The 14714-nt window shown below is 32.0% G+C and overlaps 1 protein-coding gene across 1 annotated transcript; it reads right to left on the reverse strand.

Moving 5' to 3' along the window:
- Nucleotides 1-14012, reverse strand: LOC145327802 (transmembrane protein 107-like). Its single transcript, XM_080171355.1, has 5 exons — nucleotides 13988-14012; nucleotides 10219-10304; nucleotides 9753-9814; nucleotides 4206-4312; nucleotides 1-1199 (listed from the first exon to the last, which is right to left on the reverse strand). Exons 1-5 carry the CDS (start codon nucleotides 14010-14012, stop codon nucleotides 1153-1155), a joined length of 327 nt encoding a protein of 108 aa, XP_080027481.1. The 3' UTR covers nucleotides 1-1152.
- Between the last annotated feature and the right edge of the window lie 702 nt (nucleotides 14013-14714).

Here is a 14714-nt window from a genome sequence, read left to right on the forward strand (position 1 = left end):
GGGATAATTTTTATTCAATTGAAGTATCTCTGACATCCCTGTTTGTTTAACTGTTAACAATGTGAGAAAAAAGAGGATAATATGCATCTCAAGTTTTCATATTAAAAACTTTTCTTAAAACTTGAATAAATTCTTTTGTCAACAGACATCACAAATGGGAGGCCACAGTGGAAATTTTAGTTTCAAATTGGATTTTATAAACAAAATTCAATAAAAGAAAATCACATTCATTTAAATAACAGATCTATAGTAAAGATGTATATACAGATAACTGTCTATCCCACTTTTTCAATGACCTTTTTTTATCTGCTAGCAAATTGTTTTCTGCTACTTGGCTGTGTTAATACCCCCTACTATTGGTTGATAGACCCAATTGAAAGTCAGCACAAGGTCCTTGGTATGGCACATACAGTTATCTAACCCAATTTCCCCTCTAGTGTTTTACTCTAATATTTATATACCTGTGTTTTTAGAATTCTAATACCATTTTTTGAGATAAATAATCTTAACTTAGATTATTTCGCCAAAAATTGTAAACCAAATAAGGTCCCTAAATATGAAATGTGTCGAGTAAAAATAAAGTACCACACATACTTTTTAAAAATTCTATAAATTATCTACTGTGTAAAATTGGGCATGGATGGCGTTAAACTTTAATGAATTTAATTTCATGAATATACATCAAGATCTTTTTTATCTCTCAATTTTAATCTATTTTTTTCTCATTTAAACATTAATTTGATTTTGAATCCAGATTAATACCAGTACTTTTACAAACAAATTATGTTATAAAAGACAATTAGAATTGGCATTTCTTTACCAACAAAATTTGTTTTTTGGTAAAGGCATGTTATAAATTTCTAAAACCCAATAGCCAATGTTGACATTTACTTGTTTATTTTGTGATTTAGCTGTAACAATTGATACACATTTATTTTCAAGAAATCTATCTTCTGTCAAAACCATTACCGAAATTTTTCACTGTTTTGTGAGATTTGAAACTGATTTCAAGAGGATATATATTATCTATGTAGTTATTAAAGTTTGCGTGAAAAAAAATTATTAATAAATAACAACTTTAACAATATTACAATAAAAAAAGTGTTTAAACTATATACATTAACATACAAAATCTTGTTTAATTTTGTAATTTTACAAAGGTTTCTTCAGTGCTATATAACCGACCATAATTGTTAACTCTGAAACAAAATTAAAGGGAGTGTGAACGTAAAATCTGATTATCAAATCTTAACATTTTCTAAGCACATTTCACTACACTGATCAACCAAAAACGTCCTATTAACAAAAATATGCAGGAATAATGCCTTGATTTTATGGTATTTTGGGAGGGAAAAAGGAAAAAACAGGAAAAATCTGAACGTTTTTGTTTCTTATAATGTTTGTAGGGATATTTTACTTGTCATATACAGTTGAAACAATTTACTTACTGTTAAGAATTTATTTAGTTTTTTTATAACGTAGTAATAAAGATCTATCTTAAATTCGTATTATTGACAAGAAAATACCTCACTGTCTACAAAGGGTTGAATCTCATAGGTTTTTTAAAATAATAAAATCTTTTTTTATTGTGTTGGACAATAAATAACCCACTTTGGAGAATTAGTTTACACTTTTATCAGACTGTTTATAAAGAAATATTGCGTCTTTATTATTTACAAAGAAGGTGTATCAACTTTTTTTTTATAGCTAGCCGGTTCTTTTAGTAAGTAGTAGATGTAAAATTTTTCAGAATTCAGATATGCAATCGGTTTTTTTGTAGACCTCTTATTTTTTAAGTAATTTAAGTTTTTTAAAAAAAGATTAAGTCAATTTTAAGGTACTAAAACGCAACAAAAAAAAGGAAGAAAATGTCCATTATGTACAAAAATAGTAAGATCTTTAATTTGACACCTTACTTTTTGAATTTTGTCAGGTAATTATTGAAAAAATTGATTTTTTTAAACCCATGAGAATAAAAACTTTGAACTTAATCTTATCATTTCACAGGTAAAAAAATATGGGTTCATATATACCTTTAGAATCAGAAAAATATTACGAATCCATTGTAAGCAAAATTGAAAAAAAGTAAAAAAATAAAAAATAAACAAATGTCCAATTATATTTTTTGTTCAGGCAACACTTTTGTCTTCCCTTTTTTACCCCCTCTTTACCCCCTTCCCATTTTTATACTCAATTCAAGAATTAAGACGTTGCCTGTATAATATAATATGATATTTTCATATAATTCCTTTTATTGTAGTTTATATACTATATTGTAAACTTTTTTTTCAATTTTGCTTACAATGGATTTGTAACATTTTTCTGTTTCTAAAGGTATATATGAACCTATATTTTTTTACCTGTGAAATGATAAAATTAAGTTTAAAGTTTTTATTCTCGTGGGTTTAAAAAAATCAATTTTTTCAATAATTACCTGACAGAATTGAAAAAGTAAGGTGTCAAATTAAAGATCTTACTATTTTTGTTCATAATGGCCATTTTCTTTCTTTTTTTGTTGCATTTTAGTATCTTAAAATCGACTTAATTTTTTTTTTTTTAAACTTAAATTACTTAAAAAATAAGAGGTCTACAAAAAAAACGATTGCATATCTGAATTCTATAAAAAAATTTTACATCTACTACTTACTAAAAGAACCGGCTAGCTATAAAAAAAAAGTTGATACACCTTCTTTGTAATTAAAGGTGGGCCAGTGATGGGCCATCTAAAGTTAATTGAATACTAATAAAAAAAACCTGTTCCAGCTTTGTTATTGTATTTGGTTTTCAATAAAAAATATTGCTTATTTTATCAATTTCTAAGTAACTATACATTGGTTTAAAGCAAGGATTATGTTAAAAGTCAGCTTAACCGTTAGGAAAAATCAAGAACTATGTGAAAAGGTTTAATTTTAGCCATAATGGGAGAAAAAAGCAATTTAATGCACATTTTATATAATACGGAAAATTTCTTCCTTTCCCTTTACCTTATAAAAATCGTCGGAAAAAGCCGTTTTTTAAGCAAACAAAAGCGCGTTTTGCTCTACCTGTGAGATAATATGAATGAGATAATGTAAAGATTTGATATTAAGATGAGAAAAATTTACGTTCACAGTCCCTTTAAACCTTAATTAATACAATTATAACTAAAAAAGAGATCATAGAAAGAAAAAGAAGTAGCGGGCTTTGTTGTATTTTAGCAGTAGTTTTTCTCCTATTTAAAGCCCCTGCAGGGGATCTAACTCTGCGGGACAATCATTATCATTTACCTAACCTAAACTCACGAAAGTGGAAAAAAAGGATTATTCACCTCCCATACGACACTTGTACTCGATTGTGTAAACTACCAATTAACATAATACCACTTGAATCTGAGCTTTCCCTAAAAATGTCTAGCGAGCACCGGAACTCTCAACTAACCCTGATTATTAAGTGAAAATTAGGGAGAGTATTTGTTATGACTCTAACACTGCAATGCCTTAACCAGGCGGGGCTACCATGTTACCCAATATAACCTAACCTAAACTGACCTAAATTGAAACACATACATCGAAAATTACATGTCGCCCCTTATTTTCATTTTATTTCAAATTAAAGGAGGGTCTTTGAATCTGGCGTTGCTACAAAAGACCAACTCTACAAAAGACTTACGCCTACAAAAGACCAACTATTCGGTTCTACAAAAGATCAACGCCTATATAAGACCAACTCTACAAAAGACCAACGCCTACAAAAGACCAACATTCAAAAAATCGTAATGCTAGAAGGTCATGGCCGCAGAGCTCGGCCCCCTGACCTGCCTAGCCGCGGGCGCTCGGCCCCCTTGCCTATAACCTAACCTAACCTAACTTATGTTTGAATTTTTAATGTACATTAACTTATTAATAGTTTAGAATTTCGTTGATTTTACAAAAAGTGGTTGGTTAGTTTTTTTTTCAAATTTTTAATATTTAGGTAAGGTAAGGTTAGGTTATAGGCAAGGGGGCCGAGCGCCCGCGGCTAGGCAGGCCAGGGGGCCGAGCGCTGCGGCCATGTATTGATTATGTATTACTTTATTAATAAATTTGATGTTTATATAGCAATATATATTTGTTGGTCTTTTGTAGGGGTTGGTCTTTTGTAGGTGTTGGTCTTTTGTAGAGTTGGTCTTTTGTAGGCGTTGGTCTTTTGTAGAGTTGGTCTTTTGTAGCAACGCCTTTGAATCTTACCTAATACTGCGGGAAGACAGGAGCACAGTGAGAAAATCCACCAGTAGAATGAACAATCCCACAGGTCCAACATCATGTAGGATAATCCCACTGTGGCTGTGGCGTGACTAGATAGATAGATAGATAGATAGATAGATAGATAGATAGATAGATAGATAGATAGATAGATAGATAGATAGATAGATAGATAGATAGATAGATAGATAGATAGATAGATAGATAGATAGATAGATAGATAGATAGATAGATAGATAGATAGATAGATAGATAGATATATAGATAGATAGATAGATAGATAGATAGATAGATAGATAGATAGATAGATAGATAGATAGATAGATAGATAGATAGATAGATAGATAGATAGATAGATAGATAGATAGATAGATAGATAGATAGATAGATAGATAGATATAAATATATATATATATAAGAGGTTAACTCACAAACAAAATATGAATTTTACATATTTATTCAGACATTACAATACAAATTGTTTCGTGCATGTTTGCACTCTTTAGATGTCAATGTAAAACTAAAGTTGAAAATAAATTTAATTTAAAGGATTTTTACTAATATTTTAGAAGATTTTTCAAACATAATATTAAAAAAAATATTCATATACAGCAACACCAGAAGTTCCGTCGAGGCAGGGTAGGAGATGTTTCTTTCTTGAAATTCTTCTTCTTGATCTTGTATGCCATGAAAGGACCAGTTTTACCAGGTGCTGCATGAAGTTGGTCAAGGTGGTGGGGGCAGATTCTTCTTCAGGATAGTGGTTGAAGGAAATCATTTTTGTTTCAGAGCGTTGATTCAATTTTGATCAGAGGTCTCAACTATTTTAATAATAGGAGACTAGTTTCATCTTTTCATCGTTTAATTTATATATATATATATAGATCTTGAAAGACTATGTTACTATTATGAAGCTTTTTCGTTTGCGCAGGGACAGACAGCGGAAATGATATAAAGTAGCTTTGCTACTAAAAATCTAAAATTATCAACCATTATACTAATGTTATTAGATAAGTTTATTAATATATAAATATTATCATATTGATATGATAATTATATAACTTTTATAAATAAACTTTTTATATCATATTTTTGCATATATGGAGTAGCTACTTTCTCATATTCTATCGGCTACGCCCCTAAAGGCCTCTAGAAGCACTTGAGGTAATCAAGGAGGGAAACAAACCAACCCTTCACTTTTAATTTTAGTTTAAACAAGGATGACAACATCCATAAAAGCGAAGCTCTGAAATGGTATTACAACCCAACATTAACTCTTGCAAAGTGTCAGAACTGAATATACAACATATGAATATATAAGTTTTGACAAAATTATAAGTAAATTTGTTGCAAAACTTCTTAAAAACTGAATTTTGTTTAAGGACCTACTGACATTTTTAGGACTTGATTATAGAGATGCATCGCTCAAAATATTGTACCATATTGTATTAGGAATTAGTAATTCAAAAATCAGATCAATCGGATGATTTTATCACATAAAAAAATGTTGTTAAAAAATTCAAAAAAAATCAACATGTTTAAAAGGGACGTACGGACATTCTGGTAATGATTATAGAGTTGCTACGCTTTCCAAATCGTACCTAACTACTACAGGAATCATCATGCAAATCATTGAAATCGATAGGACAATTAACGAAAAAAGCTATTCGTTACGGGCGGACTGACGGACCCTAATTATAGAAAAGCTTCGCTTTCAAAAAAGAAAAAGTTGAACACGAGGGAATAATACAATGTACATTATATTAAAGTACACCCTCAATTATGATAAACAAAATTACCTCTCCTGTAATTCAATATTGGTGGAAAATTTTGGTTTTGTAAAAGTTCCAAAAGATTTTAAGCAAACGAATAAGATTGACCCCTCCCTCCCTGGCATAATTGTCATTTTCGTTGCTCAAATTTCTTATCACCTTTACTTTTTAGCTTGAATGAATAGTACAAAATTTAACCTAGAGGTAAAAAAGTTTTAATTCTTATGACCAGAAGAGAGTTTTCTAATCCTATTACAATTTTGTAAAACTTTTTATCATTTTAGATGAAATCTATAAATAAAATTATAAGGACAATACTTAAGTATATCAAAAAAACGTACTTACCAAATGCACATTAGAAGTTAACAGAGGCAAAATTTAAGTTATTTCCGAGTTAAAGCAAAAGAAATTACATCATTTCTTCAAATACAAGCTTATTTATTGAAGTTTACTTTTGTCTACTCTAAATGTCCCGTTTTTTGGCAAAAGATCCCACTGTGTCCATCTGATTTTAGGAATACTGATTCCTAGGACAACAAAGTACAATGGTATAAGCGAAGCATCTCTAAAGTCCTAAAAATGTACGTATGTCCTAGAACAGAATCCTGCTACAAACAGTTTTGCTACAAATTTACATACACTATTTGTTTAGACTTATACAATACACATTGTATATTCTGACTATTCAATTCCGACACTCTACAAGTGTTAATGTTTGTGTTATATGGATGTTTATCCTTGTTGTTTCATTAATAATTATTAATTAAACCTTGTCAAAATGGTGTTGTCATTATGTCAACATTAGTGTATTGTTATAATGTCATATTATGGTCGATATTATGTCAGCTCTCAGTTTTTTTAAAAACCAGACGTTATTTGTTTTAAACAAGGATGACAACATCTATAAAAGCGAAGCTCTGAAACGGTAGGGCAAATAGACACTAACACTTGTATAGTGTCAGAACTGAATGATCAGAATATAAATGTATTATCATTGCAAAATTCGAAGTAATTTTTTTTTTAAACAGCTTGATACAGGATAATGTTTATATGGACATACTTAAATTTTTAGGACTTGATTATAGAGTTGCTTCGCTTATTATATTTTACTTTGTTGTCGCAGCAATCAGTAGACCAAAAATCAGATCAATCGGATAATTAGATCACATTAAATTTTGTTGTTGAAAAAGTAAAAAAATCAGCATGTTTATAATGGACGTACGGACATTTTGGTAATGATTAAAGAGTTGCTACGCCTTCTAAATCCTACCTAACTACTACAGGAATCACTATGCAAAATTTGAAATCGATAAGACGATTCTAACAAGACTAAATTAACAAAAAAGCTATCCGTTCCGGACGGACGGACGGACCGACCCTAATTATAGAAAAGCTTCGCTTTTAAAAACATTTATTATGTGAACCACGGTCTCCACAGCCGAATACTCCAATAATTGATAGATTATTAGTTGGATCTTAAACCAGATTTTCATGTTCTATAAAAAATTAAATACGCAGCGGTCTAAAATTACTAGCACCCCTTCCACCCCCTTTTCCCCATCCTACTGGATGAACAAACTGAACAAAAAATGAGTTCCATCTTAGCAAGCTAAATTAAGGAAGATTTTTCCACTGTCAAAGTATACACGTCTAATCTACATCCATTATTCCATATAAACCCTAAAAAATAACTCTTTTGCATATCGGTGATTCGGTATATATAATGATAAAAATTATGACAGTAAAGATGACCTTGGAAAAAATGCATCCATCTTAAAATTCAATTAAATCTAATTAATTTGGACCTAAGCTTTTTAAACCCATCGCAGACGTCTAAAAATAAGCAAATTTATCAACATGAATTAAGGCTTGAAAAAATATAAATACAACACATTATTACATCTCTGTAATTTCCATTCATTTTCAAATATACCCCTTCTCTTGATTCTACTTTTTCTTTTTCGAGTAGAGTATTTCTATCTCTATCTTCGCGCGCGTAACCTATAATACAAAGTAGACCGATGTCTGTCTGTCCGTCTGTCCGTCCGTCCGTCTGTCCCTTGAGATTTCGGTAACCACTGAACTGATCGGATTCTACTCTTCAAGGAATATACTTACTGGTCCTGTGGTGGTTTTAGGCTGTTTTCTTAGGGGGTGGGACACCCCCAACCCATAAAAAAAAAAAAAAATCCCCCACCCAATTTTTTTAGGTAGGCTCTAGCAGTAGTTAGCCTGTAGCAATGACTTTTTTTTAACAAATTCTATGTAGGAGGGTTGACTTCCCCTTACCTCATAGGGCGAAGCCTCTAGAGGCTAGGGGCGAATCCGCTAGTTACTAATTAAAGCAATTTTGTGTTTGTTGTTTTTTGAAGGGGGGTGCATCCACCACCTTGATATTAAACTAACGCTCTCCTCTTTGTCTGTATAACACTGATCTAAAGATTACGACCCCAGCGATTTTGGTTTAACGTGGTGTCAAAATTTACCCCTGGCAAAAACTCTGATCCCCTACCTAACGTTATACTTTACCATTATCATTACTGCAATCGTTATAACAATACAATATTGTGCGCAATTTTTAATTTCTTTATTTTGTTATCAATTATTTAACTTAATTATCGTATGTGAAGCATTTTTGCAGGCAGAAAAAAAGGATAAAATAAAATCAGATGGAAAATTCTGTACAATTCCTAAGGGACTTGTAAAGAAAAAGTGGTTGCAATGCCGACAGATAGACAGACACAAACAATACAAGATTCGTATACATAGAATACTTATAGAGAAAATAGTGGGTATAATTTACGTCTTATTTTTACAGTTTTTCCCAAGACTTAACCAGCTACCAAAGGAAGATTTTTACATTATACAACTAGGTGGGGAGATTTTATTTTTCATTAGTCCATAACAATGGATTTATTATTGCTTAGGTCTTACACCAGATTATACTCTAATACAGTGAAACTTGTAGCTGGCTAAAATAATGATCCTTCCTATCAACCCCCTACACCCAATCCCTTCCCACCTCCTGGATGAGTGAACTGACCAATAAATGATGTCCATTTTAGCAACCTAAATTGACGATAATTTCTCTCTTGTTCATGTTTTATACACTCTATGTATATATAGCTCTGATACATAAATACAAAAATAAAATCTGGCGCGGAGAATACATTCAATGGAAATAAATGAAATTAAATCATTTTTTATTGTAAGATGGAATTTTTTTATCCTTTTCATGAACTACATTCCAATTTTTATTATATATGTATAATGTATATCTAGGTGCTTTACCTCTATAGGCCTATCGAGCATTGGAATCCCCTTTTCTATTTTTTCTTAGTGCTTAACCCATGCGAGTGGCTCTAACCATGCCGGAACATACCAGCGGTGCCCTAACCATGCCGGAACATACCAGTGGTGCCCTAACCATGCCGGAACATACCAGTGGTGCCCTAACCATGCCGGAACATACCGGCGGTGCCCTAACCATGCCGGAACATACCGGCGGAGCCCTAACCATGTCGAAACATACCGGCGGTGCCCTAACCATGCTGGAACCTACCGGAGGTGCCCTAACCTTGCGGACTACTTGTACCAAATAAAACCTAGCCTAACATAACCTAAAGTAAAAATCAAATTCACGAAAAACTACTCCCAACAACACATCTTATTTTCAATTTATTTTAACACAAGAAGTTAAGTTTCTCTGCTCAACTAGGCACTTTAAGGGAAACCACCGAAATGTGTGACTCAACCTTACCAGCAGATAGAAAGAAGAGCTTGACTAGGTGAAAACATACTCAGCCCAGACAGAAATCCAATCTGAAATATGTTTTATTTCATTTCAAATAATACTGCATTCACAAATAAAATAGTCTATATGGATTTTCATACATCAATAATGTAGAATATTCAAATCATAAAAGGTAAGAAGTTGGATGTTTTTATGTCTGTTTTCTCACTAAACTTATTTAAATAGCTTTTTTAGGACTTTAATCTATTTAGGGGGATAATTTGGGAATCCCCAAATTTTTAACCCCCTACAGGGTAAAAAAAATTGGGTTTTTATGGTTTGGGGGGTAAAATCAAGTAAAAAAGACAGAGCAAACAAATTTTAAGTTAGAAAGTACGGAACTATGTAGTTAAGTTAATATACCCCACCCCCCCCCCCCCAAGTCTCAAGTTTTAAAGTAATTGTCCTTGTTTTAATGTTGATAAAAACTTACTAATTCAATTGCCATGAGTCCAATAGCAACTCCAAGCCCAGCGGTAAGTTCAGTATCTTTCTGCGCAAGATCTTCAGCAGTATGATCTAAAACATAAGCTATATTGTAATGGAGAACCATGTTGGTTAAACCCTTTGATACAGACAGACGCACACACATAGAGTTCCTGTTACTTTTATATAGGGATTATTTTTTTTAACACTTGGGGGTTTTTCAGTGCTCAACAGTCACATAGTGTAAAAGCACAGAAACTTCTTAGTCAAAGAATGCAATTTTAATGTAACAACGACATTACAAGAAAAATATTATTTATGCTGATCATTTCCAACAAGGCTGAACGCTGACCCTCCCCTCCCCCTTTTTATATAACATATTGTAATAAGATAATGGAGGTTAGTTTTTTTCCTTTGCCCTGTGTGGAACCCTATCCCTGCGGGGATACCATGTACCCAATATATCCTTACCTATCCTGACCTAAAGTAATAGACAAAAAAAGAATAAACTAACCCCCTCCCTCTTATCTTTAATTTCTTTAAAATATAAGGGAGGTTGGGTTTTCTGTGCTCGAAAGATAATGCGAGGGAAAGCCCCAAATTGTTTTTGAATAAAATGAAAATCAAATATGATGGAAGATATGGAAGATGGAGACTATGTCCATCCTTTCTGTGTCCTATCTATGGACAAATTTAGATTCTAGCAAAGCTTTTAGCACACACAACTCATACGGAATTTGGAATTCATACGCCACACAGTGGGACAAACAGCGAGCAAATTCAGGTTTTATGTTAGACTGGCAGTCAATTCATTTTTCAGTAATGTATATTACAACATGGAAAGAAAACGAAGTAGTAGGTTTCATCGTATTTTCACAGTAGCTTTTGGTAGGTTATTTTAGGTTAGGTTAGGTTGGGTAAATGATAGCCCCGCAGGATTAGAGCCCCCTCCCCACCACAAGGGCTAGAAATAGGAAAAAAGCTACTGTGAAAATACATCGAAACCCGCTACTTCGTTTTCTTTCCATGATTCTATATTTTTGTTATGGTTAAGCATAATTAACCCTTAACGGTCGGGGGGGGGGGCGTTGAACGCCCCCCCCTCCGGTTTTTTCTATCTCATTTTCTGTGTGTGAAAGATAAAGAGCCCAAACTGCTTGACTTTTTAAGTTTGGGTATGACACATAACTGAGAGTTGGAATTTTTTGAATATCTCCATCCTGGCGGGCACAGGATGCCAGCAAACCTGGCAGGGTCATCCAGGTAAAGATCAAAAATATTTTTTTGACTTAAACAAAGCATTTTATCTTACCAAAATACTAAAATATCCTCTAATAGTACATCCTCATATTAAATACAGGTGTTCAAGTCAATTTTAGGTTCCAGGTATGATCCTGCAGGTCCTGATCCTCCAGGTCTCCAGAAATCTTTAAAAGGCTCCTGTGGCCGCAATTTTTGACTTCTAATTTTAAACTTAAGCTTTTCTTACATGTCTACATAATGTATTAAAATTTCATAAAGATCCGCCGCCGTTTTCCCGCCGACCGCCGACTGCGGCGGCTGGCAGCTGCCAAGTACAGCTGCGGCCGCTGAAATTTATGTTTTGATATTTCAAACATAAAATTTACATAAAAATAAACATTTTCTGCAAAAAAAATTTTCTTCTAGCTTCAAAAATAAAAAAATTACAGCCGTTTGAAATTTTTAAGTAAAAAAGGACCTAAAAACAAAGGTTGTTAAATAAAAGGGCAAAGGAAGCGAAAATTGACCTTGACTTACTTAAGGTCGAAAATTCATCATAACACAGGGGACTTGCACAAAAAATCTTAGCCCTCTAGCTCTAATAGGAACTGAGATAATAGGGGGGGGCGTTGAACGCCCCCCCCCCGACTGATTAAGGTGCGGCAAGGGGCCCGACTGTAAAGGGTTAATATTAGCCTTTAATATACACTTCAGCTCATCTGAAAATTAGAATTCAAAAGCTGCATGACATATACTACTATTTTTAAGTAATATTTTACATGCCTATGAGATGTCGAATTGTTTTCTTATTTTAAAAAGAAATTCTTGTTTTTCTTTTTAAAATATTTTTAATTTTAAGGACCAAAAGCCAGTCTTTTTTCCATTGTGTAAGTGTATAAAAGTTATATAAACCATGACAATTGAAAAATCACACACACAACAAACCCAACCTACACACACACAAACTCTCTCACACACAAACACACACACACACACACGAAACAAATCCATGCAAAACTTTCAATAAATTGGCTGTCATATAAGAAAAGATTGTGTACTGAGAGATGCAATATCACAAGTCAGAAGTTTAAAATGGAAACATTATGTGTTTTCTCAATACGTTGCAGTAAATATGGATGATAGGGATATGAAATAATGGATTTTTTGACAGGGGAAAAATTTGTCTCCATTTAGGTTGCTAATATGGACGTCGTTTATTCGATGATCGGATGGGATGGGGCAAAGAGAATGGATGGGGGGTGTCGCTATTTGAGCCAGCTTTGAGTATGACTTTATTAGAGAACGTGAAAATCTGGTGCTACATCTAAGTAATTATTGATGAAAAAGATTTAGGATTAAACTTTTTAAACTTTGGGGAAAAGAACTGACGCAAGGATTCAAATTTATGCTAATTTCTAAGCTTTTTGGCGTAGTGCAACTAGAAACTTTACCTAGTACTCTAATACTGTTCAACAAATTGTTTATTTTACAGAGGTTTTTTTTTAATTTCATTCTCAAAACTCTCAACTGTGATACTTTTGTAATTACCTAATATAATACTATCCAATTCTTAGTAAAATGTTGATTGTTAATAATTCCTTGGTGTTATCCCTATATCCTTACAAAGGAAACCAGCCACCTCTTCCCCTTTCTTATTTCTATTTAATTTTAAAAATAAAGGGGGGAGGGGGTGCTCCTCTTAACTACATGCAAATGGCATTTAAAATGTTTTTGAATAATTGTAAAATTTCAGAAGTTCATTTACTGTTTTTTTTCTTGCATGTATATCAGACATTAATATACATAGTAAGTATTCTTAGACATTCATTCTATAATACAGGAATAGGGAGGAATATTAACATAAATAATTCAATAAGGTTATGTTGGGATTTATAGCTCTGATATCAATTATTAGAATATATGTTAACAAGTATAGATGTATGTATATACAGAAAACCACCTCCCTTCATTTTTCAAGACCTCTTTCGTCTGCTTCTAGATTATTTTCTGCTACTTTGCTACTTGGCTGTGTAATATAAGCGATACCATTGGTTGATTTTCAATGAACCAATAGAAAGGTTGCACAAGACGGTTGCGATGGAGAGATACAGTTGTTTAACCCTTCTTCCCTCTAGAGTTTTACTCTAATATGTTAACATCTTTTCTTGAATTACCTAAATCTTAAACAAATTTGTTTTCTATTTTACATTTTTAACAATATGTTAACATCTTTTCTTGAATTACCTAAATCTTAAACAAACTTGTTTTCTATTTTACATTTTTCTAAATCCCATCGTCTTTAAAATTGTGTAGAAATTTTTACTGTTCCTAGCACCCAAATGGTAATTTTTGTTTATTGAATATCAGAAACTAAGTGTCCCTCAACTTTTAACGTCATCACTTATGACGAAGTTTTAAAGCCATGAACAAATTAACTTTAAAATCAACATGATTATGCTCTTTTATTTTGTCTAAAGTCGCAATTTTTCTAAAATACTGTTCTCTGTCTGTAGAGACTTTATCTGGATGTTTACCTAAGTCGGTATTTGTGTACAGCATATTGATTTATTGGAAACATACACAGATACATAAAACTAACATCTTCTATCATAGAATAAGTATAGATAGAAACATACAAAGATACATAAAACTAACATCTTCTAACATAGAATAATTATAGATAGAAACATACACAGATACATAAAACTAACATCTTCTATCATATAATAATTATATTTAGATAGAAACATACACAGATACATAAAACTAACATCTTCTATCATAGAATAATTATAGATAGAAACATACACAGATACATAAAACTAACATCTTCTATCATAGAATAATTATAGATAGAAACATACACAGATACATAAAACTAACATCTTCTATCAGAGAAAAGTTATAGTTAGAAACATACACAGATACATAAAACTAACATCTTCTATCTTAGAATAATTATATTTAGATAGAAACATACACAGATACATAAAACTAACATCTTCTATCATAGAATAATTATAGATAGAAACATACACAGATACATAAAACTAACATCTTCTATCATAGAATAATTATAGATAGAAACATACACAGATACATAAAACTAACATCTTCTATCAGAGAAAAGTTATAGTTAGAAACATACACAGATACATAAAACTAACATCTTCTATCTTAGAATAATTGGATCTACTGCAGTTCACGGTAAAATATTGCTGGTAACGAATATTGCTAAAAATCTATGAATTTAAAAGGCTG

This window comes from Acartia tonsa, chromosome 1 (assembly GCF_053477335.1).
Source record: "Acartia tonsa isolate MP-2025a chromosome 1, ASM5347733v1, whole genome shotgun sequence".
In the NCBI taxonomy this organism is placed as follows: Eukaryota; Metazoa; Arthropoda; class Copepoda; order Calanoida; family Acartiidae; genus Acartia; species Acartia tonsa.